Raw genomic sequence first — 25,873 nt, 5'->3', positions numbered from 1 at the left:
AAACCGAAGGACACAGTTTCTAGTTACCTATTTATGTATTAGATGTAACTGCCAACTGCATCCTTATAGTTGGAGTGACTACATGACAAGTCTAAAGTTATTCCTTCCCTATGTTCATGGTTTCTGAAGATTGTTTTTTTTCTTCCCATAATGATAAAAGTAGTGTAACATTGTGATTAGAAAACAGCATTTACACATGGGAATTCCAGTGTCTTATACTCAGAAAGACTTGTTAGTTGTCCCTATGCACATCACTTTTCTTTCTTTCAGGCTTGAGCATCATACGGGCATTGCTGGGATTTCAGTGAAGTTTATTATGACTTGGGATGATCTTAGGAAGTCTACTTATGTTTTCTTGTACTCTTTGAAGCCTAGAAGCCTCTGAAGCTAAATGTTAGCTGGAAATCACTAGAAATTATAAGAGCCAATTTGATCTTTCACAGAGAAATTTTTGTGTTGAGGTTTTAGAGATAAGTATCTTCAGGATCAGATTCTAATTGTTGAGGTTAGTTTGGGTTGACTTCTTTTGGAGCAAAAGTGACATCCAGTGGTGAGAGAGATTATCAACTAATCGTAGGTATACCAGAAAGAGAGAGAAAGAGGGGATATTTTATGAAGCCTGCAAAATAACCCTTTCATTAATGTTGTGACCTAGGATGAATTATTTATTTTTTTTTACTGAAATGCCTGCCAAATGATGGGTGTGAACATATGGATAGTAAATATCCATTTTCCTTTTAAAAATGTGATGTGTGGATTTTGGTTTGAAGTCAGAGAAATTGTTAAGTTCAGTTGAGTGAATAATTGTGACTCAGAGCTGTTCCACCACATGGGGCACTGTCCTACAGGTTTACAGCTTTAAGTAGATACAATTTTAGGGCTGGGAGGAATTTAGCACTCAGATAGTTGTTACAGATGAGGAAACTGAAGTGGTAGGTAGCCAAGATCATTTGATCATTAAGAATCATTGCCATGACTAAAACCTGTATCTTTCTATTTTCAATCCTGTGCTTTTTTTACACTGTTACTCTTTTAATTGCCCACTTTCTTTTATTAAGAATCATTGCCATGACTAAAACCTGTATCTTTCTATTTTCAATCCTGTGCTTTTTTTACACTGTTACTCTTTTAATTGCCCACTTTCTTTGATTCCAAATACTTTACTCTTTTTCTCTTCATTGTAGCCATAATACACATGAATATTATTTTCTGTGGCAGAATAATCACTCAAAAAATAATTTCTTTAACTCAAACCTTATAATGCTTCTATATGAAAATTTTGGCTATAAGATTAAATAAATATAATTCATAATAGTGCAACAGACTTTTCGGGTTCTTTAAATGTCACAAATTATAAATTTCTTATGCAGTAAGACTAAAACAAGTCACTAAATATTAACTCTAGGGTAGAAATCATAATCCTTTAGAGTTACTTTTCTTTGAGAGGTTCTTATAACTGGGGAATAGCAGCTTTATTTTTACCCCCAGGCCAAATAATAAAGCTCATGTTTTATTTGTGGCTCCAACGTAAGCACAAAGCTTATGTATACATTTCTAGTAAGTGTTTTTTTTTTTTTTGGTAGAATTTTTGGGTAATGGTATTTGCTGTCTTGATCTGTTTGGAAAAGCTTGACCAGGTATCTTGAGTTGTGAGGCTGTTCTGTGAGTGATGACTGCTCTGTCATTTCTGCACGTATTGCTGAAATGTGACTGTGAAGAGAGATCTCTTGATATGAGCACAATGAGTTGTGCTTTTCCTTTTGAAGCACTTGAAGTGACAACTTGTTATTTTTATTCCAAGGTATATCTCTCTGAAATAATTCTTGGTTAGATACTGTTACGAATGGTTTTTGTTTTTAATGCACCCTAATCTCGAAGATGTAAAATATCTGTTGACTGTGTTGTGCTGCCTAGTGTTATACCGAGGAGAAAATAAAAGCCATGGTTGACTCCTGCCCTTAATGACCATGTGATCTAATTGGGGAAATAACATAACATGCAATACCTAAAGAATACTATTAATCACTCCCAGGTGATCTGTGTATACACACAAGTTTCAGATAGTGTGCCAGAGAGAAGAAAGCTTGAAGACAGGGAGACTAGCTAGGAAGCTATTATAATAAATTTAAAATGAGGTAAGAAGTCTGGAACTTAGGTCTAGAGTATAGGAATGAAGATGAAAGGTGACTTCCAAAAGTATTATGAAGGAAAAAAACTACAATACATGATGCTAAATAAGAGAAAAAAAATTGAAGTATTTAACTGTGAGAGGGTACAATTAGAGTTGTCATAATGGAATTAAGAACATGTCAGTTGAGTAGAAAGAGAAGATAGATTAGACTAAACTCATGTCAGATATGAAATGGTGGCTGTGCATCCTCGTAGCATGGCCTAAGTGAAGATATTATATAGACAACTAGAAATGATGGAATATAATGCAATGTGATGAGAATTCAGATTAGAGAGGTATAGACACTTGAGAGTCTGGAGATGATAGAAGAATAAAAGAACTAAGAACTAAGATGACTTGGAAAGAAGAACTTGTGTGGAGACTTGCTACTGATTGCTGCTGTTTTCTCAGTGCAGGAAGGATTCAGGGTCATTAGTTCAGACGGTGAAGAATGGAGGCGTTAGAGATTGGAGGAGAGAAAAGAAGTTGTAAAAGAATGATGTGAGTTAGGGAGAATGGTTGGATTAGGAAAATTAGTAGGGTTGCCAGGAAGTACTAGGGCCCATTTGAAGTTAGTGGTTATTCATAGAAGGTGAGACAAGTCAGCGTAGTTGTGTGCATGTTTGTCAAGTATGCTCAGTTTTATAGATCCAGGCATGTAGTCAGTAGAGTTGTATTTAACAAGGTTGGAGTTTTTCAGGTGTGTTTGAAGAACAGGGAGACTCCGATCAAGGTAATGAGGGTGTCTGTAAAGAAAGGATCATAGTGAAGGAATCTAAGGTGTGCGTTAGATCTTTTAGTCAGCCAACCAACCAACCAGTGTTTTTACTGCATTCTAGCTCAGTTCCTGGCAAATAGTAAGTGCTCAATAAATGTTTGTTTTACAATGATGGGGATGAGCAGAGGACAGCATTGTCCTGAACCCTGTCTTCAGGAAGTTTATTTGCAGATATACCTCTTAAAAGGCAAACTTCAGAATCTGTCCTATACACTAATGCCATATTACTCTTCTCAAACAATGTGTTTTGCTCATAATTTCCCAGCTGGAAACCTTTAGGTGACTCCATGTCCTTACAGAATTACATTCTCCCTAATTAATTCTTTATACTTTCTAGGAAGCATCCTTTCATGACGTTGTACTTATGGGCTGAATTCCCTTCAGAAATCCCTATATTTTGTGTTACATTATGGCTAACAGAGGTCTCAGTTCAGAGTACTCTCTTCTCTCTGCCTCACTCTCTCTCTCTCTCTGGATATATGTGTGTATGCTCAATTAAGATTTGATGATGAAAGTAAAAAAATTTGTATTTTATTACAATTTCAGTGAGCAATACAAATGAAGAAATATAACTGGATTTTAAGATTACAGGTTTATATAGGCATATAATAATGAAGTATTCAACATGTCCATCTTTAAAATGTCTTGCCATTAGTTGAACTAAAATACCTGAAAGTAGTATATGCTTTTGCTAATGGAATTACCAGATACAAACTTGAGGAAATATGTGGATCAGCTCTCCACATCAGAGCTAGAAAAATTGGACATCTTTTAAAAAATATGTACATGGTCCTAGCCGGTTTGGCTCAGCGGTTAGAGCGGCAGCCCATGGACCAAAGACTCATGGGTTCAGTGCTGGTCAAGGGCACATACTTTGGTTGAGGTTTGGTCCCCCGCCCTGGTCGGGGTTGTGCAGGAAGCAACCAATCGATGTCTCTCTCACATTGATGTTTGTCCCTCCCTCCCACTCTCTCTGAAGATAAATGGAAAAATACCCTCGGGTATTTTGCTAAATGTAGGTTGCTAAATGAAAGGATTTAAAAAACAACAACAGTGAAGGGCAGAGAATAATTAGCAATCTTGGAGAAGTAGGAAACCTAGAGAAGTGAGCAAGGCATTTCTGGTTGCTTTTCCCTTAGTGGAAACTGCTGATTCTCTTAGAAGAGATAGTTGAGAAGCTGTGAGGTAAAGCGCAAAGCGTTTGACAACCTCACAGGGCTTGGGGAACAAATTGAAGTTCAGAATCTGCCAGAGAAAGGGACTCGGGTTCTCTCTCAGGTAAGTCCACTGGTGCTTTGGGTTGGACTCTGACTGTCTGCAAAATAAATGTAAACATACTTTAAGGGAAAATAACATTGTAGGCTTCAAATTATTTCCCAAATTTTTTATATGTAATGTCTTGCTCTAAATCAAAAATAGATAGAGATACCACTATACATCTAATAGAATGGCCAAAATCCAAAACACTGACAGTACCAAATACTGGCAAATATATGGAACAACAGGAATTCTCATTTGTTGCTGGTGGAATTGCAAAATTGTATAGCCATTTTGGAAAACACTTTGGCAGTTCTTACAAAGCTAAACATAGTCTTCCATACAATCCAGCAATCATGCTCCTAGGTGTACAAATTCATTAAAAACTTATGTTCACACAAAAACTGCACACAAATGTGTGTAGCAGCTTTATTCATTATTGCAAAAACTTAGAAGGAACCAAGATGTCCTTTAATTGGTGAGTAGATTAAAAAAATCTGTTATATCATACAATGGAATATTATTCAGTGATAAAAAGAAATGAGCTATCAAGCAAGCCATACAAAGACATGGAGGAACCTTGAGTGTATGTTGCTAAATGAAAGAAGCCAGTCTGAAAAGACAGTATTCTGTATGATTTCAACTATATGACATTTTGGAAAAGTCAAGGCTATGGAGATAGAAAAAAATAATTAGTAGTTGCCAGGGGTTGTGATAGGTGGAGGGTAGGGATGAATAGGTAGAACACAGGGAATTTTTAGGGCAGTGAAATTATTCTGTATGATACTGTAATAGTGAATACAGGACATTATGCATTAGACAATACCTATAGAACTATACAACACAGAGTGAAATGTAATGTAAACTATGTAGTTTGGTTAATAATGTATTAGTGTTGGTTCATCAAGTTTAACAAATGTTAATTTTTAAATTAAGATATTAATAGGGGAAACTGAGAGAAGAAAGAATATACATGGGGCCTCTCTACTTCCTGTTAAATTTTTCTGTAATTAAGTCTGTTAATAATAATAAAAACTCAGCCACATGACAAAAGAAGATAACATCAAGATTCAAGAGAAGTAACAACCAATATAAACAGGTCCTCCTTCCCATAGAAGTATTCAGGTAATGGAATTACCAGATATAGACTTTAAAATTACACATTGTATATGCTCAGAAATAAAAGGAAATCTTGAGAAATATACCAGAAAATAGGAAACCATTAAATAATGTCAAGTTCAGAACTAAAAAAATAAAACTGAATTATGCACTCAGTGGATAGATTTAATAATAGGCATCATCATCATCATCAAGATATAAGCAGAAATCAATGAAACACAAAATATAAAACAGACAAAATTTTTAAATGCCAAGAGTTGATTTTCTTTTTTTAAAGATTGATAAAATTCATAAAGCCTTAGCTTGATTGTTCCCAAACTCCCCACAAGATAGGTCAGTAAGTAGATAAATACAAATGAAAAATATCATTAATGAGAAAATGATCACTATATATCTTATTAATGTTAAAACAAAAAGGATATTATAAAAACAACTATGCTGCCCTGGCCGGTTTGGCTCAGTGGGTAGAGTGTCCGCCTGCGATCCGGAGAGACCCGGGTTCAGTTCCCGCTAAGGCATGTACCTCGGTTGCAGTTTGTCCCCGGCCCTGGTTGGTCGTGCGGGTGGCAGCCACTCGATGTGTCCCTTTCACATCGATGTTTCCCTCCCTCTCTCTCCCTCCCACTCTGTCTGTACAAAAAATGGAAAAATGTCCTCGGATGAGGATTAAAAAAAAAAACAAAAAAAAAAACAACTATGCTAGTTGATTATGCAGTTTAGATGAAATGGAAAAATTCCTTAAAGAACATCTTTACAAAACTAATAGAAGAATTAGAAAATGTAAATAGTCCTATATTCGTTAAGAAATGGAATCCTTGCCCTGGCCAGTGTGGTTCAGTGATTAAAGGGTCAGCCTGCGCACTGAAGGGTTGCTGGTTTGATCCCCGGTCAATGGTACATACCTGGGTTGCAGGTTGTATTCCAGGCCCCAGATGGGGCACGTGCAGGAGGCAGCCAATCTCTCACATCAGTGTTTCTCTCTCCCTCTCTGTTTCTCCTCCCTATCTCCATTCACCTCTCTCTGAAACAACGAAAAAATCAATGGAAATAATTTTCTCAGGTAATGATTGACAACAGCAACAACAACAAAAATGGAATCCTTAATTTAAAACTTTTCAGAGAGAAAATATTTGGTTCATTTAGCTTCTCTAATAAATTCTTCCAAATACTTAAGGAAGAAATAATACCATTTTCAACACAAACTCTCCTAAGTAATAGAAAAAAATAATCTGCACTTATTTTGTGAGGTTAGAACCTGATATAATCATTATAAGAAAAGAGATTTATATCACAAACATAGATGTAAAAACCTTAAATACTAGCAAACTGAATCCAATGATATATGAAATGTAGGTTTTATTCTAGTATTATAAGGTAGCTTTAACATTCATAATTGATCAGTGTAATTCAACATCCTAACAGAACAAAGAACTATTGTGATCATCTTAATAGACATAGAAAAACAATTTGAAAAAAATTATTTTTTTTGCCCTGGCTGGTTTGGCTCAGCGGTTAGAGCGTTGGCCTGTGGTCCAGAGAGATCTGGGTTCAATTCCTGCTAAGGGTGCATACTTCGGTTGCAGTTTGTCCCCGGCCCTGGTTGGTCGTGCGGGTGGCAGCCACTTAATGTGTCCCTTTCACGTCGATGTTTCTCTCTCTCTCTCCCTCCCACTCTATCTGAACAAAAAAAATGGAGGAATGTCCTCAGGTGAGGATTTAAAAAAAAAAAAAATTGCTGGGAAAAGGCCAGGTAACAAATATCAGTTATCTTTTTGGTTAACCTATTTACTTTGTTATTGCTAACAATTCTGTTTTTTCAAAAAAATTTTTTGTCTTTATTGGTTTTTAGTATGAGAGGAAGGGAGCGGGATAGATAGAAACATCAGTGAGAGAGAACATCGATTGGCTGCCTCCTGCGTGTCACCCACTGGGGATCGGGCCCACAATCTGGGCATGTGCCCTGACTGGGAATCGAATCAGTGACCTCTTGGTGCATGGGTCAACACTCAACCACTGAGCCACACTGGCCGGGCTATTTCTAACAACTCTATAAAAACTAAATTTAAGTACTCATGAATAATTTTACTATGCTTGCTGTCTTAGACTATTACAGGGCACAATATTTTTTTTGAGATATAATAGACATAACATTAATTTCAGGTGTACAGCATAGTGATTCAGTATTTGTATACACAGAATCGACTTGATTTTTGATGGGGTTACATCCTGATAAACCCATTAAGTTGAAATATCAAAAGTCAAAACTGCATTTAATACACTAACTACAGAACATCATACCTTAGCCCAGCCTACCTTAAATGTGCTCAGAATACTTACATTAGTCAGCCATTGTGTAAAATCATCTAACACAAAGGCTGTTTTAAAATAAAGTGTTGAATATCTCATGTAATTTATTATGTGTATTGTTTTTTGCACCATTGTAAAGTTGAAAAATCATAAGTCAAACCATTGTTAAGTCGGGGCCCGACTGTGTTATAAAATGATCACCTCAATAAGTCTATACTTCACATTCATCGCCACACATAGTTACAGATTTTTTTTCTTCTTGTGATGAGAACTTTTAAGATGCACTCTCTTAGCAACTTTTAAGTATAAAATACACTGTTACTGATTATAATCACCATGCTGTATATTCCCTCAGGACTTATTTTATAACTGGAGTTTGTACCTTTTAACCCCCTTCACCCATTTCACACACCCTCTTACCCCCTTCTGGCAACCACCAGTCTGTTTTCTGTATCAATGAGTTTAGGTTTCTTCTGTTTTATATTTTATCTTTCTCTGGCTGGCTTATTTCACTTAAGGTCTTATTTTCCTGAAGGTCTATCAGTGTTGTTTCAAATGGCAAGATTTTCTTTTTTATGGCTGAATAATATACTCCATTGTGTGTGTGTATATCACATTTTCTTTATTCATCTATTGATAGACATTGAGTTTGCTTCTATTTCTTGGCTGTTGTAAAATGCTGCAGCGAAATGGTGGGCCATGTATCTTTTTGAGTTAGTGGTTTGTTTTCAAATATCCAAAATGGAATTGCTGGAGCATATGGTAATTCAGTGTTTAATTTTTTTAAACCTCCATACTGTTTTCCATAGTGGCTGCACCAATTTACATTCCCATCAACAGTGCCCAAGGGTTCCCTTTTCTCCACTTTTTTGCCAACAATTGTTAGTTTTGTCCTTTTGATACCAGTCATTCTAACAGATGTGAAGTGATATCTCATGTGGTTTTGATTTGCATTTCCCTGATGATTGTTGTCTTTCTTCTCATATACAACAAGCAATTAGAAAATAAGATATTTACCATTTATACTAGCATAAAAAAAACAAAGTACTTAGGAACAAATCTAGTGAAAGAGTGTAAGACTTCTACATTGAAAACTACAGATGTTGCTATGAAAAATGAAAGAAGGCGTAGATTAAAAAAACAAAACTGTACCATGTTCATGATTTAAAAGAGTCAATATTACTAAGAAGCCAATCTACCAAATTAATTGGTAGATTAAATGTAATCCTAATCAGAATTTCAGCAGTATTCTTTGTGGAAATTGGAAAGTAGATTCTAAAATTCATGTGAAAGTACCAAGGACTAGAATGACCAATCTAGAATAATAATAACAAAGCTGGAGGAGTTACAGTATTCGATATTAAGACTTAGTATAAGCTCCAGTAATTGAAACAGTGTGGTATTGGCGTAAGGATAGACACATTGACAAATAGAACAGAAGAGAGACCAGAAATAGAACCACAAGAATATGAACACCTGGTTTATCACAAAGTGCCGTTGCATTTCAATAGGGAAAGGATGGTCCTTTTTAAACAGTGTGCTGAGTCACTTAGTTATTATTAATCAGCCTTATAAGATTAAAAATGAACCACAGACCCAAATGTGAAAAATTAAAAGAATTAAGCTGCTAGAAGAAAACAAAATCTTAAGATCTTGGTGTAAGTAAAAATCTTAAGATCTTAGTATATTTCTTAAACAGGACATAAAAAGCACTAACCATAAAAAGGTATGGTTGATAATTTGGATTTTATTAAAATTAATGACTTTTTATATAAAATGACACCCTTAAGAGAAAGAAAATATTATCACAGGCTGGGAGAATGTCGATCTGTAGTGCATATAAGGTGGGCAAAAGTAGGTTTACAGTTGCTCATATAGAAAATAACAATACAAGAATAAACTTTTGCATACTCACAACTGTAAACCTATTATTGCCCCACCCTGTGTATCTGACAAGATTTGTATTCTAAATATATAAAGAACTCCAAAAAATCAATAAACATTTCTAAAAAAATTTTTTTAAACAGACAAAAGATTAGGAGAGGCACTTCACTAAAAAGGGGTATCCAGATGGCCAATATGCATAATCACCCTGATTAGATATCAGGAAATTGCACACTGAAACTACATTGACATACTCTTCTACTGGACCAAAATAGCTTAAATTTAAAAGACTGACCACACCAACCCTGTCCTTTAGAGCGTTGGCTGGCACATCGAAGGGTCATGAGTTCAATTCCTGGTCAAGGGCATGTACCTGGGTTGTGTTTCTCTCACATCAATGCTTCCCTCTTTCTTTGTGTTGCCTTCTTTCTCTCTCTCTGTCCCTCCTTCCCTCCTTTACTCCCCCTTCTTCCACACTTTCTAAAAATCGATGGAAAAAATATCTTCTGATGAGAATTAACAAAAAAAATAAAGTAAATAAAAGACTGACCGCACCATGTGTTGACAAGGATGTAGAGCATTGGGAACATCCATGTATTGCTGGTGGGCATGTAATTAGTAGAATCACTTAAGAAAACTGGCAGTATTTACTAAAGCTAAAGCATGTATACTCTATAACTCACTCCTGGGTATACACTCAAGTAAATGAGTATATATCTCCACCCAAAACATGTTCAGGAATGTTCATAGGAACTGTATTCATAATAGTCTTAAAATGGAAATATTCCAATTTTCATCAGGTGTATTTGTAAAATGGATGATAATATAACAATGGAAAAGAACTGTGACATTATACATTATGTATTTATATAAAGTGTGGAACAACAAACTTGTAGATACAAAAGAGTATATACTGTATGCTCTTCTTTCTTTGATACGGGTGGGTGGATGGATAGACAGAGTCCTAATTTACCTGTAAATGTGGAAATATATACTTGTGGTTAAGGACAGTAGAGTGGTTCCTTTGCCAGAGTAGCAGGGAGGAGGCACAAGTTAGTCTTTGGGGTGCAGGGGGATGGGAAGCAATGGGAAGCATGAGAAGGAATGCCCATAGCTGTGTTAGTTCCCAGCTAGACATAACCAAGATGACCCTTAACAGTGGACTGGGTAAATACAGTAAACTAGCTAATATTCATTAGTAGAATACAGTATGCAGCAATGAACTATACTATAAGCAGTAGCATGAATAATTCTCAGTTCTCACTATACTGAGTGAAAGAAAAAAAGCCATTTGTAAGAGAAGGTATGCTATGATTTCATTCATGTGAGGTTCAAAAATAGGCAAAAGTAAACTTTAGCTCTGGAAGTGAATTAGTAGGTTACCTATTCAGAGGTCAGAGGGGATAGAGATTGATAGGAGGAAGGGAGGGGCACTTCTGGTTTAGCAGTGTTGACCTCACATCAGCATTTGCTCTCTGGCTTTATGCTTTTGCCTTACATTTATGTTCTGTGCATTTTTCTGTAAGTCTCTCTTATACTGCAATTTAAAAAAAAGGTAAAGAAACAAATACCTAAAAGGTCTGTAGCTACTAAAGGGTATGGCAACATTTATAGGTGTTGGTGGGGGGGGGGGGGGTGGAATTTGGTCTATAAAACTGGGAAAAAAAATCTTTGTTTTTATTTACTACTTTTGCATTGTATATGGATTTTCCCACATTATTAGAAAATTTTTCCTTTGTAAAATTTAGGTCTTTTTTTTTCTTCTTTTTTTAGTATTCAGAAAGACATACTTTTAAATTGCAATGTACTCATAATCTATGTTACTTCCTGATCATTTAATTTACTGCTACCAAGCAATTTATGAATTGCAAATATGCTTTTAACTTTAATTTTTTTTTTAGTTTTTTAAAACACATGATATCTTGTATGAGAACCAAGAGCTCATGATTCCTTATCAGGTCACAGGCAAACTCGTTATTAAAATTTAATTCCTTCCCTTTTTAGATTTTTTTATTTGTAACAATTTAGTTATTAATATCAGTTTTCTTGTTTGGCATTTATAATAGTTCCATTTATCACATTGAGGATATGAGGTAGATCTGTGGTTTATTATCTTTGTAAGAATCCTGTCTGCTAATCTTGGTTCCTAGTAGTGACTGAAAATACTCATCTCTATATAAATTGTTTTGGTAAGTAAAATATTGACCATATATATAGCTTTGTTCAAATAGGAAAGAAACTATGTATTCACACACTTGCTCATATTGTTTCTCTTTCTAGAGAAAATCTCTTCATGAAAACAAATTGAAGAGACTGCAGAAGAAAGTAGAAATCTTGGAGGCAAAGAAAGAAGAATTGGAAACAGAAAACCAGGTGTTAAATAGGTGATGTGTTTGTATGTATATATACCTCCATGTGGTTATTTTGATATTATAGAACTTTGTTTCTGGGTATAATGCACTTTGTTGTCTTTTAAAATATTCATTTAACAGAATTCTAAGATGATTCATTATACTCCTAATGTATTATTCTTTTTTTTTTCCCCCTTGGACTGAATGTTCCTTCAAACCAAAAGGTATATGACACATGCCAGTGTTTGTGTTATGGTCGGGACTGACAGGAAAGGTCAGTCACTGGTTTTGGTAGCCAGGGGTGGTGTGAGTTATTGCTGTTGTAACAAGACAATTGTAGTGATTAGATAGTACTAAAACCATGGCTACAACTTTGAATCAAGGATCAGTTTTTGATTTGGTGTAGTAAAATATCGCTGGGCCAAAATTTGTGGTTTTTCATTTATATCAGACCACAGCTAGTAATCTGCATTATTAACATTTTTGAGCAGAGAAGATTTACTGTATTACGTAAGTGGCAGTGGCATTGTATGACCCATTTGATTCAAGTTAATGAAAAACTTTGCAAATTCAGCTAATTAGTGATAGCCTGCAACATTTCAGACTTTTCTGTAATGGAAATTGCCTGTAATAGCAAGCAGCGATGTTTTATAATGTGCCCTGGTCTTCTTGGGTATAATTACCAAAATGTGAACAGTTGTTTTGTTACAACCACCAAGAGGTTTCTAGATCCTAGAATTAAGGCCAACTTTATAATACTCTGTTCCAAAGTAAGATGCTACCAATTTCATTCTAAAATAAAATTCATCTTCCTGCCTCTGTTATAACCATTCATTTTGAAATGTTATTAATTCAAGATTGGGCAGATATGGCACAGATCATCTAGAACTTTGAGTGGTTTTGAAACTATTTGATTACTGGTGTGATTGGTGGTCAGAAAACTCATGTCCATAATGATGATTTGTGAAGGCCTGAAAAGTTAGCTTTTTTATCCGCATTATTCCCCCGAAGGTGGGACTTCACTTTTGTCATTAGTTATACTTTTAAAAATTGGGTTGAACAATATGAAATTCCCTGTATTTGACCATAGTTCACCTAAAAAATGTCAATTTCGTAAGATTTAAAGTAATGTTTTGGTATTGTTGTTTGATTCCTTTTGTAAAATAAGGCACCCTTTTCGTTTACGTTGTCTCCTTTTAGTTTCAGGATTCATGGGTTATGGGAATAGAGTGGAAATGAAAATAAAAGAATCAAGAGATGTTTTATTAATTGGCAAGTAAAACTTTAAAATTAGTTGATAGCCTACGATGCAGTGGTAATAGTAATACATATAATTAAGATGTCATTTCCTATTTCTGTTTATTTTCTTGATAAACAATTTTATATATATTATATTCAGATGAACCTTATAATTTAGAAATCCTTCTCTTGCTATTTAAACTTCCATGAATCAAATTGTTCTTCAATAGTGTATAACTGTATTAAAGAACTTGTTTTTCTTTTCAAGACAAAATGTTCCATTTGAAGACTATACAAGACTTCAAAAAAGACTAAAGGATATACAGAGAAGACATAATGAATTTCGAAGTTTAATTTTGGTTCCTAACATACCTCCAGCAGCATCTGTCAATCTCGTTAGCTTTCAGTCATCAACCATGGTTCCAGGCACGGAACTAGCATTTCCTCCTCATGTGCAGGTATGAGCATTTAGTTTAGGGAAAATGTTAGGCAAATGTTTCTAGAAATTTTTACCTGTTTATATAGAGAGTTAAAAACTCTAGTCTTTCTTTAACAGAGAAGTTTGCTAAGAAGCTAAGTAGATACAAATCTATTCTACCCTCTAGTAATGGTGCTAGGAATAAACTCTTCTTTTAAGCAATTAAAAAGAAGGAAGTGCCCTGGCTGGTGGCTCTGCTGGTTGGAGCATCATCCTGTATATCAAAAGGTTGTGGGTTCAATTTCCAGTCAGGGCACTTACCTAGGTTTCGAGTTTAATCCTGGTTGGGGCATGTACGGGAGACATGTGTCCCCCCCCCCCCCCCCCCTTAAATTCAGTAAACATATCCTGGCATGAAGATAAAAAAAAAAAAAAGAAGGAACTTGTTGATGAGTGTAAGTAATCTAGAGTTTGTAGCTCACTCATATAATACTATTACCATGCATTTACCAATGCACTATACATTTTCCATACAATATTTTGTTTAATCCTAATGAAAAATGCTTTGAGGAAAGGTATTATTATTCCCAATTTACAGATGAGGAAACTGAATCAGAGTTGAAATGACTTCCCTGAGGTCATAGCTAATAATCGACAGAGTTGAATTTCAACGTACATCTGTCTGATTCCAAAACCTGGGCTAATTCTACTGTACTAGATCCTCGAGATACTGAGGGAATCAAATTGGTTGAATGATTTTCTGATGAACTATTAATAAGTAATTACATTTTATAATGCTATTAGATTTTTGTCACTGAATTGAATCTCAGACCAAATGCTTTGTTTATAAGAAACAGCTGTTAAACTCCAATCTTAGAAAGTTGTCATAGAAGTACATCTAGGCCCTGCATGAATATTTTCTAATTCACTCCTTGGTGAATTTTATACCTATCAAAGGATAGATTTGGGGTTTTGCCTAAAATGGTCATCCTTTCCTTGCCCGAGGTGCAGACCTGAATAAAAGAGGGCTGAGACTCCTGCCTAAGTTATTTTCCACTAGTTTTTCTGTCTCTTTTTCTGTGCTTTTAAGGAGGAACAACATCAAAGGGAACTCTCTCTACTTCGTAAAAGACTAGAAGAACTAGAAACGACACAAAGAAGACAACTAGAGGAACTTGGAACACCTGGGGAATGATGTTTTTGGAGAAAAGGGACGAAATCAGTGACTCAATAAAGCTTGAAGTTTTCACATATGTGGCATTTGGATACTTTATTACTGTTTGCCAAAACCCTTGAGTTTGCCTCAAGAGAAGGTACCAGCCACATGCCATATTGCATGCAAGTCGGGATTTTAGGGTTACAGGAATGACAAGTAAAGCATTAAAACAGCTTCAGAGGTAAAATATTTACAGACAGCCCTTTGAGAATGTTAAAAATAAATAAGTGAACTTATTTAATTGGGGAATCAAATTTTAAAATTGATTTTACGTTGTTGAATTTCTTCCTCGTCGTTGAGATGCTTGGCAATAACAGGGTCAGGAAACATTTTCTGGTTTACTGTATACAAGAGTTATACACCTCTAGTTCTTGAAAAAAAAGATGAAAATTTAAAAGTCAGCATAAAAAATACAACATATAGATATCTAATTATAAAACTACCTTTTCTAAAATCTGTGTGCACATAATTAAGAAATATTTATAAATATTAATAAATATTTTTCTATCTAGCTATATTGTCTTGTGTTAGACTTTTTTTTTCAGCCATACAGTATGTATTTAGCAATGGAAAAGATCTCACTGACTTTTGAGTTAGAATTAATAGAAAATTAACAAAGTACAAATAATTAAATCCTGTGGCTTTATAAAACAAGGGCCATTCATTGTAAAACTTGAACCCACTGGGGTCCCTTTAGAAGTATCATTGGTATTTAACTTTGCCTCCCACTGCTTTGGATTTAACCAAATACTATAAATGTTTTATTTCTGTGCATCCCTAAGTATGTCATCATTTCCTTTTGTATGTAACGTCATCTTGTGAAGTTATTCCAGCAGAATTCCTTTAAATCAACAAGGCAAAGCTCAAGTCTGCCAAACCAGGTGAAATGTCCATTATCCAGAAGTCTTCACAATCAAGAGCCTAAGTTGATAATGGAAGTCAACAGTGTAATTGAGCAGCCCTTAGCATCATTTAGAAGAAACGAGACTGACTGACTTCCCAGTATAGCTGCTTATTCAGAGAGTACACAGTGACATCTTGTTCCTGAAAAATAATTTCCTTGGAGCCACTTTGAATTAAAAAACTATTATAACTAGAAAACTTGAAGGAAAAAAAAGACAACAGTCCATATTTACATCAAAATGTTTATTTTTGGATATAGACATTTAAAACATTCATCTCCAAGAACAGCTTCAATCAGATATACAATAAGAAATAGACTTTAAATCCCTAATACATAAAAGGTAACAGAATTTTTAAATGCTGCTGTAGACACTAGTGTTAGGAAAAAAAGTTTATAAATGGTTTTGCACCAAAAAAATATGCAAAGAAACTTGAAAATATAAATTGTTTGCCGTTTGTTTCTCTGTTGCTGTTTAATATAGACCCAGTGACTGATTGTCTTCAGCACACATCTAATTTGGCCATTTACTGCGTTTGGCTAATGGGATCCAAAAATGTGATCTAGATAGTGCTTTTCACTGGAGGATTGACAAACACGCTACATATATTAGTGAATCTTCATACCACCTCAGTGAGGTAGGACAGAAATATACAGAAATTGAGGCACAAAGAGGTAAGTGACTTGCCCAAAGTTCCCAGCAGCACAGGCCCTGCAAGGGGAGGTAAGCCTCCACACAGGACTCATGCCAGAGAGCTGGACGGGGACACCCTCATGGAGCTTTACTAAATACTCAGATAAAGCTGTAGCTGTTCCTTTGAGTTTCCTTAGCACTTCTCTACCCTAAAGAAGGGGAAGTCTTTTGGGCAGCTCTCCTACCGTTGGCTCTCAACTCTCCTACTATTCTCTCACGAACGCCTTCACATCAAGACTATAGCAGCCTTAGATCGGGGGCCAGACCTCTCACCTTTATACTTATAAAGTAACCTATTTGGTAGTATTTTTGAGGTGTGTCCATTGTATAGACAATGGTCAAAAGCGACGAGATTGGGACGGTACCTATCAGGGCAATAACTGCTTATTTTCTCTGATCAGTTTGCTGAGGTATCACCTCTCACTCTTTACCAGATCTGGAGGAGCAAAATGCATTTCTCGCAGACAAATTCACGTTTAAATCCTGATATCCCATACAGTGTTGGTAAATGATTTTAAGGAATGTGTGATCAATGTTTTATTTGCTACTTGAAAAATCTTTCCTCGGGGGTTTGGAGCACCAAGGGTAGAAGGTGCCACAAGGGAAGTTTGGGAGTTGCCAATTACACTTTCTTCTGATTTACTAGGAAGAAAACACAGTGGTATTAAAATTGGTCATGAGCAGCAAAAATTCAGGAGTAAAAAAATCAGCAATAACAAGACTACAGTGTAACTGGATAGGGAGTTCTTTAAAAAGAAAGGCATGAATAAAATGAGTATTTTTAATTCTTTCTCTTTGAGGAATACTTTCAAAAAGTACATAGTAAGACTAAGATACCAAGTTTTATACTAATATTTTTCAGGCCTTTGGCCTCAAATATATATATTCATATATAATACTCCAGTGTGAACAGCAATTTCATGAAATGTAAAATGTATCTTTTTTTTAATCACACACAAGTATTTATAACCACAGGATTCACCAGAACTCTAAAGCAAGGAGACACTAGTATAGAAATGTAGGATTAGAGGAGTTCCTCTTCCACAGATCTGATCAAAGTTTTTAGACAGAAATAAACTAATGATTTTTCTTATACATCCAACATGTCCACTATCAAATACATTTAGTTTAGAAAAAGAAAATGAAAGAAAGGACCGTACCTTAAGACAAAGTGTCTGGATAAAATGCTGTTGCATTTAAATAAAGCCTACTCACTCTCCTTGCTTTAGAGCTCCTTAGGGAAATGGAGGTGAATTGGATGGAGTGCAGTTGGTGACCACTGAAAAACACAGCCCTTTCAACAATGTTGCAACACTGTTAGTTTTTGGTTTAAAACACACACACACACTCACGAATGCTAAGTGTACACACTACCAAATTCTGCAGCCAGCTTTTCCAAGAACTACTGGGGAAAGTTTCAATGCTGCAAATCCTCCAGGTTGCCCTAACACCTCCACCTTGTTTCCAAATGACTCATTTCACATTTTGATCACTGGCAGTGTCCCTTTTCTGCAGAGGGGCAGTGTAGTCACAAGTGCTACATAACTGTAGTTTTCAAACAAAACCACTTATATCATTGTGCTTAAGTGGAGACTGTAGTTACAATACTGACACTTGCTTACTGGCCCTGTATTCTCTGTAAACAAGGAGGCTGTTTGCAACAACCACTTCAACTCTATTTACAGAAGGGTTCCCACGGTATACACACAGGCACAATAGTTGGTATGCTTTCTTAAAGCTGTGCATGTGCCTTGGTCTCTTAAAGACAGTGCTCAAAGTGGAACCTATGTGCAAACTTAAAAAATTAACGACACAGAGTAGCTCAAGCAGCCATTTTGCTCCCAAGTCGTCTGAAGAACTCTGCCAGATTAAGCCAGGCCCCAGAGTGCTTACATCCACTTGCATTTCTTCTTTTCATCAAATAAGACTTTTACATGCAAGAGTTGTTTCTGAGCTTCTTCCAGCCCTCGTTCTCTTTCTAGTTTATTTAGAATCTGTTGACAATTAGAACAGTTATTTTAGATATTGTGGTCTTAGCATTACAATTGTTTTTTTTGCATTCCTGATGCTGTGAGTGGTAAAATCTGTATGAAGCAGATGCCAACATTTTCTTCGATCATTTATGTACTCACTTTGCAAGTTGTTTTGCTAAGTCATTATCACAGGATCAACAGTTCTTTGGCTTAAAATAGAAAACTCACGAGAAATACCAACTGTTTGCTTACAGATATGGGGCCAGACCTCCAAGGCCCTGTTTTATGCATTATGTCACAGCCATTCCAAGCACAGCAAGCATTTCTGGCAGCCAACATGCAGGCAAGTATTTCTTCTTAAATGCAGCAGGCAGGGGCATCCTGGTCAGAGATGACTATTTCCCGTCCCTCCTCTCCCCTCCCCTCCCCAGTGCTTCCCTTCTAACCCCTGACCCTTGGACCGAGGGATGCTTATCATGTTTAAGGAACTCATTGCCTCTACCCTACCTTAGCTCTTCACTTGATCTTCAAGTAGCAAATGGAATTGGTGAGCTATTCTCACCATTGACATGGATAGCCTGTCCCAGCATGACTGAGTGGGGGGGAATCAGGGAAGGGGGAATTAACATATATTTGGAAACAACACATCTGATGACTGTCTGTGTGAATTCCCAAAGAAAAAAATCCAGATTAAGGAGAATTAATCATTAAGGAGAATGGTTTATTGAAATAGTTGCTTAAGTTAGAAAAATGTCATACTTGCATATAACTACCGAATACAGAATCTAGGCGATTTAACAAGCTTAGCTTTGATTTTAGCAGATTACGATCAAGCATAAACTGGCCCCATTTAATAAGGCCACTACTTACTCAGCAGAGTTAACCTGAGTCAATGTGGCTGTAGGTGCCTTGAACTCAAATGTAAATTCAGGCTGGTCCAAAGGTGGGCAGCACAAAACTGGGAGGGGCAGCAGCCATGTGCAGGGTCTGGCATGTGCCAGGGTCCCCCATCACACAGGCCTCCCTTTTCTGGCCACTCAGGATGCCAGGGCCATCCTGAGACCTACCGAATGCTTTATAACCAAATCCTGGTGACTGGCTCAGATCAGTTTTTTTAAATGCCATTTAAAGTCTTACCTCATCAAAATATTTTACGATGTATTTGTAGATTTCTGTCAAGGCCACTTCTTCATTAAATTCATTTTCGTGTTTCTTAATGAAAGAAAGGCTTGTTGAGAAATTCTGAAACGACTTTTTTTTTTTTTTTAAAGACGTAACCAAATATTTTATTTCTACTTTCCAACAATACCTTAGATTCCTGAGTTAAGAATTCTTCCATTTCTGAAGATGACAATGGAGGCAAATCCCTGATTGCTTTGTAATAAGATTTTACTTCCTCTTTATAGGTTGGGATATCCTTGGCATAAAGAAGTTTATTAGTTGGTGCTTCCTTTAAAAAAAAAAAAAGGCAGCGAGTGAAAAAACTGGGGAATTTATAGCGGCGCGAGGGCAGCCAAACCTCCACCGCAGTTAGCACCCCCTGGTCACGCGTCTGGTGCAGTCGGCTTCGTAAATGTTGACTGAATGACTGACTGCTATCCAGATAGTTCTGGTGAGTCACTGTTATTTTCAGGCAGATTAAATGCTAATATATTCTGCCTTACTCTCATAAAGGGACTAAAATTATTATTTTTGCATGATTTGAGTTACTGTAACAATGGAACTTATTTCCATCATACTTCATTACTAATGGCTGTAAAAGCCTGAATTAAAACATTTGCTCTCATCCTCACCCACCAGTGAATTTTGGCATTTCTAAAAGATTTGATTATAGGTCTGATTGAGCCCTTTATATAACCGTGAAAGTGGTAAGTGAGTGGCAGATTTTCTGCTTGTCCCGTTGTTTTAATGGAACGTGAAGATCTTCCAGTGTTCTCAGGGAGGCACATGGTCACTGGTATTGGTGGATCTGATCATCTGACTTTGCAAAAGTTCCCTGGCAGTTTGAATGTATTTATGTAATTATAATGGTGATAATATTTAAAAGTCATTATTTTTCACAAAATTTTTAAAAAGTCTTCCAGTGTTCTCAGGGAGGCACATGGTCACTGGTATTGGTGGATCTGATCATCTGACTTTGCAAAAGTTCCCTGGCAGTTTGAATGTATTTATGTAATTATAATGGTGATAATATTTAAAAGTCATTATTTTTCACAAAATTTTTAAAAAGTCTACTCAGCAGGTGTGATTCAGTGGTTAGAGCATCGGCCCGTGCACCAAGGGGTTGCAGGTTCAATCCCTAGCCCTGCTCAGGGCGAGTGTGGGGGGCTATTAGTCGATGGGTCTCTTTCACATAGACGTTTCTCTCTCTCTAAAAATCAATGGAAAAAATATCCTTGGGTGAGGATTAGCAGAACAAAAAAATTCTACTCAGGAAAGACAGATGAGTTAATAATAGGGCTAACACCCCGGTACATTTAAAACCATACCAGTGGCTCGAATGGCCGTGTCGATGGCTTGATGAATCATTCTGAAGGATGCCTAGTCTGAGATGTTTTCACTTGTCAAGTTTAAGTAGAACCCACAAGTCATGTAGTCATTCATTAAAGACTTAGTTAGGCATTTAGAGTAATAAGGTGAGGAGCACTGGTACCTGCTCTTTAGAAGCCTCTCATCTCGTTGGGAAGACAAACTTACACGGTGCTTACTAGGGTACCAGTGATTAATAGCAGCGTGGAGAGTAAAGAACAGGACTGTAGGGTTGGGCAAATCTGGGATCATAATAACTGTGTGATCTTAGGCCAAACTGTAACCTCTCAGAACATCAATGTCCTCATCTACAAAATGAGGGTAATATTAGTTACCTTACGTAGTTCTTGTGAGGCTTCAGAAACACTATATAGTAAGTAATCAATAAGCCAGGGCAATTTTTACTTTGAATAAGTAAGCATTGAAGTGTTTTTAGTGTGTCGTGTGCTAAAAAGAACTTCACTGGTCAAATGAAGACTGTGGGAACTGCATCAGGGCAGAGCTTTCACAGGAGGTGTGGTCAGGCTGATCATACAGTTTCTGGTACACATTAAGAGATCGTGTTGAGTGAATGAATAGGTAGGAGTTTACTCAGACGGGTTATGAGACGGGAAAGACATGAGCAAAGGGATGTGGAAATGAGTTCACAGTAAACTTGGGGAAAGTAAAAAGCTGTAGCATCAAAGGTGTATGGAATATACAAGAAAACAGTGAGTCCAGAAGAGAGACTTGGAGCCCAGTCAGGAAGGGCCATGGCAGGTAAAGGAAGGTATTTACAATTTTTTAAGCAGGAGACTGACAAGATTAGATTTGTGTTTTAGAAAATAACCTGAGGCCCATGAAAAGGAATTGGGGAGAGGAGATGGACAGCTGGGGCTAGGACACCAGTGGAGAGGGGATGAAGGGATGGGGCAGAGGGATGAGAAGAAAGGGACAGACATTTTAGACACTGAAATGAGTGACAACCAACTGGAGCAGAGTTTGGGAGAAGGAGCCTCTTCCTTCCTGAGAGTAAGGAGGAGTCAGAGAGAATGCCGAGGATATCTTGACAGCCTGGGCCACGGTAGTAGGAAGACAAAGGTAAAAAGAGGTTTGTTTTGCAGAAGCAGGGTGATGGTGAGTTTCGATTCAGACTAGGAGTCTGAGCACCTGTGAAACCAGTCAAAACATCCGTCGTCCTTCATTCCAGCCACTTTTAAAACCCTACCCGAGAGCTACTGCTCAGCTCTGAAACATTTTCTGAAACCCATTAGGTACATCTATTGCTCAGTTTAATAAATTTTGGAGTGTTTGAACAGGACCAAAACATCTCTCTCAAAGTTTGCTCTGTATTTTTATCTTAGGGCTTTTGTTTAGCAAAGAAAACCATAGTAAAAACAATATTTATGTTTTGATTATAAACTGATAAACTAAGGTTTTCTTCCCCAAAAACGATTTGTTATATTCAGGTAGACTCTTTTTAGGTGTATTTAGATGAAGTTAATTTGGGCCAATTTCAGTAGTTTCATACTTTGAATTTATAATTTATTAGTGTCTGCAAAATGTTTTATACTTTGCGGTAAAGAGTTCTGCAGTAGGGATGGGATAATGGACTATTTTGATTTTCACGCAGAAAAACTAGATTAAAATAGAAATAAATAAGGCAGATTTTAAAGAAAAGCAAATTTTCAGTACATTGTTGCCTATTTCTTTTTAGCTGGTGTGCTTTAGACCAACTGTTTACTATTTGAATAGTTACCGGAAAGAGTTAGACTTATACATACGAATGCTAGAGCGGGGCCTCACCTTCCCGAGCTGCTGCTCTGTGAGCGAGAAGGCGTCCATGAACGCCTGGGCGATCACCGACAGGCAGCCGTCTATGTGCGGGGTCTTCTTGATGTCGAAGACAAACTGAGGGTTCTTCAGGATGTTCACCCAGAAGCGAAGCGGAAGGCTGTTCCGAGAGAGAGAAATGTCGCTTCAGATACAGGCATTCCTGTGGTGCAGATGCTCTGCTTCTAAGTCTGTAAACGAACGGCCTTCGTCCTGGTTACTGAAGCCTGCATGTCTGCTTTGCCAGACACGGAGTTCCAGACAGCACCCTCAGGACGAGCAAGGGCTGAACTGACCGAGCCCCTGGGGACAAGTCTGAGCTGGTGTGGACAAGACAGACAGTTCTAGGCTGCATCAGATGATGATTAGCAATGAGAACATCTCAGCAGATCTCCAGAACTTGACCTCCTCTCACCCGAAGTGCTACGTCCTGGTCTAAGCCACCATCTTCTCACCTGGATTATTACCTGGCAGTTCCTGATGGCTAATTCTCCCACAACTACCAGCAACCCTCTTCGTGCAGAATCAGGTCATGTCTCTCCTCTGCTCAAAACTCGGCTCTCCGTTCTCCTCCGGATAAAACCCCTGCGTGATCGGGGCCTGGGCCCTCACCCATTCGAATCCCAGCAGCCTCCTTGCCGTCCTCCATGCTCGCCAGGCCGGCTCGCACCTCTGGACCTTTGCTTTTTTGTCCATCTTCCTGAAACTGTCTTGCCCCAGAGGGTCTCATGATTTATGCCCTCACTTCCTTAAAGATCTGCCTCACATGTCGTCATCATCTCTGGGGGCTTCTGACCACCCTGTCCTGTCCCTCTTTATCCTCTGCACCACTCACCTCCTCACAGACCACCACAGTGTACCCACTGACTCCGTCTCCATCTATTAGAATGCAAGCTCTGCGAGAACGGGTGTGTGCCTCCCTCATTCTACATCCCCAGCACCTACTGGGAGTTGGTATGCAGTAGGCACTCAAATAAATACTTGAATATGAACTTAGGGAATATTCAAAGTCCTTTCATTGTCTACTTCACAACTCTGGCTAATCACCTCCATCAAATGGCTACTGGTTTTCTCAATAGCTCTACTGCCCGGAGACGGCCCCTGCCCGACAGCAGTCTCCACAGGGAAACGGTAGCCAGCAGCACCCGAGCTTGGTGTGGGAGTAGCAGGGCCTGGGAATAGGCTAAATAAAACATGGGATAGACCCAGGTTAAATGGGAGGAGATCAGACCCAGAACTCTGGAACTTCAGCTTTTAACGCTTATGTTAAATGGATCGGCTGTCCCTAATGTTGGGGAGGGCTCGGGCTGCACTGAGTTCTATTGCGTCGTAACTCCGTGCAGTCAGCTCGTGCACAAAGCATTTCGTGTAGAGGTGACGCGCTGTGTTTCTCATGTGGAGAAATTGAGAATCAGTCTGGAAGCCTTGCCTTAGCTTAAGGTAAAATGATAAAAAACAAAATAATCCTTTGGCTAATCTCGTGGTATCTGAGTGCTGCATTTGATTAAACAGAAGCGGAAATTTCTAAACAGAATCAGAGTATAGACAGCTTGGAAATTGCAAAATGATTAATTCTCTGAGGGATAAATAAGAGTTCTCTAATGGAAAACGGTATAATAAAACCACAAAATACTATTTTCTCCTCTTTTGCCGGTCAAGCTAAACTTGTTTGAACATTCCAAACAAAGTCTTTTTCATGCATTAAAGATAATAGGGTTTGTTTGTTTATTTTATCCTGAAGAATAGGATGCTCTGTACAGGAATGGTTTTGTTTATTGTTTAAAATGGTGACAGCAAGAAACTGCTTTGACATGATTGCTTACCAAGCCAAAGATTCTGCTACAGGGATAAACGGATCCTTTTGTGACTGTCCATGCCCTCCTTTTAGTTAAGATTCTGTCCCAGATTCTCAGACACAGTCAGTAATCGCCTAATGTTTGTTCTCACCTGTTTGTTTTCCAAATATGTACAACATCAGGATCTGTGATTTTTTTGTTTTCAGCCTGGGCGTCCAAAAAGTCAAAAAAGTACTTGATAGCAAATGGGGCCCTGCTGTTGGGTAAACTCCAAATGCTTCTAAAAAGTTTTTCAAGCACAGAGTGAATTGCCACCTGAAAGATACAGAACATCGACTTAGGAGGTTAAAACAAATAGGGCAGCGGTTTTGAAACATGATGGAAAATGAAATCCAAGTCCAGAGAAAATGATGTGCAAAACAGAAAAGCAAGCGGAAGAGAAAATAGGGACCACTGTCAGTGATGCCAGCACTCACAGCACGGGACAGTGGTGCTGGAAACCCAGGTTCAGATTTGGTTCAGAAGCTTCGTGCCCATAACAACACAATTTAGCCAACAGGGAGGACAGCTCAGAAATCTCTAGCAGCTGAAATCCCAGCTGTAGGGCTGTATACATAAACCAAGAAGCCGCGGATGTTTGGCTTTTATTAGTTCCGTTCATCCTGGAAAAACTCAAGTGATGTTCTCCATTCCCAGAATTTTTCCTGTTGCACATATTTTCATCATGGGGTTTTTTGTGTATGTACAAAGCATTTGAGTGTTTTATAAAAACCAAATAGGCAGAGCTCTGTGGGGCAGATGAGGAAATCAGGAGGCTGTGGCAGCCCTCTCCCCACCAAACGAATCTCCGCTCCACGCAGACTCTGCTGGCCCCTGAAGAGGCATGCCCGTCAGGACAGGCCAGGTGTGGATAACAGCATTTCTACTGCCAGTCATTGCAGAAAAAAGGATCACCGCAAACTTCTGTTAATCCCACTGAGAGCCAGATAAAGTAAAATGTGCTCCCAATTTGGTATTCCACTGATTTTCACAGGTTCCACTTTTACATGTGAACTGAATTCTTAATTTAAAAATGAAAGATTTACTGGGTTTATAGTCCCTGACTTTCCCTACCCCCTTCATTTTATTTGCAATTCAAAGAGGGAGTTTTATTGCTCATCCATAGTAACAAACAAAAAGGAGTAATTACCCTGTCAACCTAAAATACAAAAGTGAATGGTGGCTAAAGGGACTGGGAACAATATTAAATCCCTGACTGAAGATATTACAGGAGAAATTTGTAAAGTGCTGTTATTTTTGCAGTTTATAAAAAAGAAAAGAAGGGGGTAGGAAGTGTTTGCAATCTAAACTTTTCATTTTGCTTTGCTAGAAGGCACAAGGGATTTGTAAAAATTTCACACGTTCGTGGAAATTAAGTCAAACACATCCA

At 37.5% G+C, this 25,873-nt stretch overlaps 2 protein-coding genes across 8 annotated transcripts in view; one reads left to right on the top strand and one right to left on the bottom strand.

Annotated features, from left to right (window-relative positions):
- CEP83 (centrosomal protein 83) overlaps window positions 1-16,176 on the top strand; it is a 141,144-nt gene extending 124,968 nt beyond the window's left edge. For 2 of the 7 annotated variants that reach the window (XM_036250806.1, XM_036250805.1), the window contains exons 14-16: window positions 11,796-11,899; window positions 13,374-13,563; window positions 14,614-15,108. In XM_036250806.1, the coding sequence (XP_036106699.1) occupies window positions 11,796-11,899; window positions 13,374-13,563; window positions 14,614-14,718 (399 nt within the window). In that variant the 3' untranslated portion in view covers window positions 14,719-15,108. Of the gene's footprint in view, window positions 1-11,795; window positions 11,900-12,090; window positions 12,141-13,373; window positions 13,564-14,613; window positions 15,131-16,124 lie in introns of those variants that run through there. The other 5 variants (XR_004958266.1, XM_036250810.1, XM_036250807.1 and 2 more) reach the window with 5 other exon arrangements.
- PLXNC1 (plexin C1) overlaps window positions 15,871-25,873 on the bottom strand; it is a 164,494-nt gene continuing 154,491 nt past the window's right edge. Inside the window, exons 27-31 of the mRNA XM_036250803.1 lie at window positions 24,596-24,759; window positions 22,622-22,769; window positions 19,617-19,757; window positions 19,445-19,519; window positions 15,871-18,328 (exon numbers count right to left, since the gene is read on the bottom strand). Coding sequence (XP_036106696.1) covers window positions 18,224-18,328; window positions 19,445-19,519; window positions 19,617-19,757; window positions 22,622-22,769; window positions 24,596-24,759 — 633 coding nt within the window. The 3' untranslated portion in view covers window positions 15,871-18,223. The remainder of the gene's footprint in view (window positions 18,329-19,444; window positions 19,520-19,616; window positions 19,758-22,621; window positions 22,770-24,595; window positions 24,760-25,873) is intronic.

This window comes from Molossus molossus, unplaced genomic scaffold, assembly GCF_014108415.1.
Source record: "Molossus molossus isolate mMolMol1 unplaced genomic scaffold, mMolMol1.p scaffold_m16_p_10, whole genome shotgun sequence".
NCBI lineage: Eukaryota > Metazoa > Chordata > Mammalia > Chiroptera > Molossidae > Molossus > Molossus molossus.
This window is presented reverse-complemented; position numbering and strand designations above follow the sequence as displayed.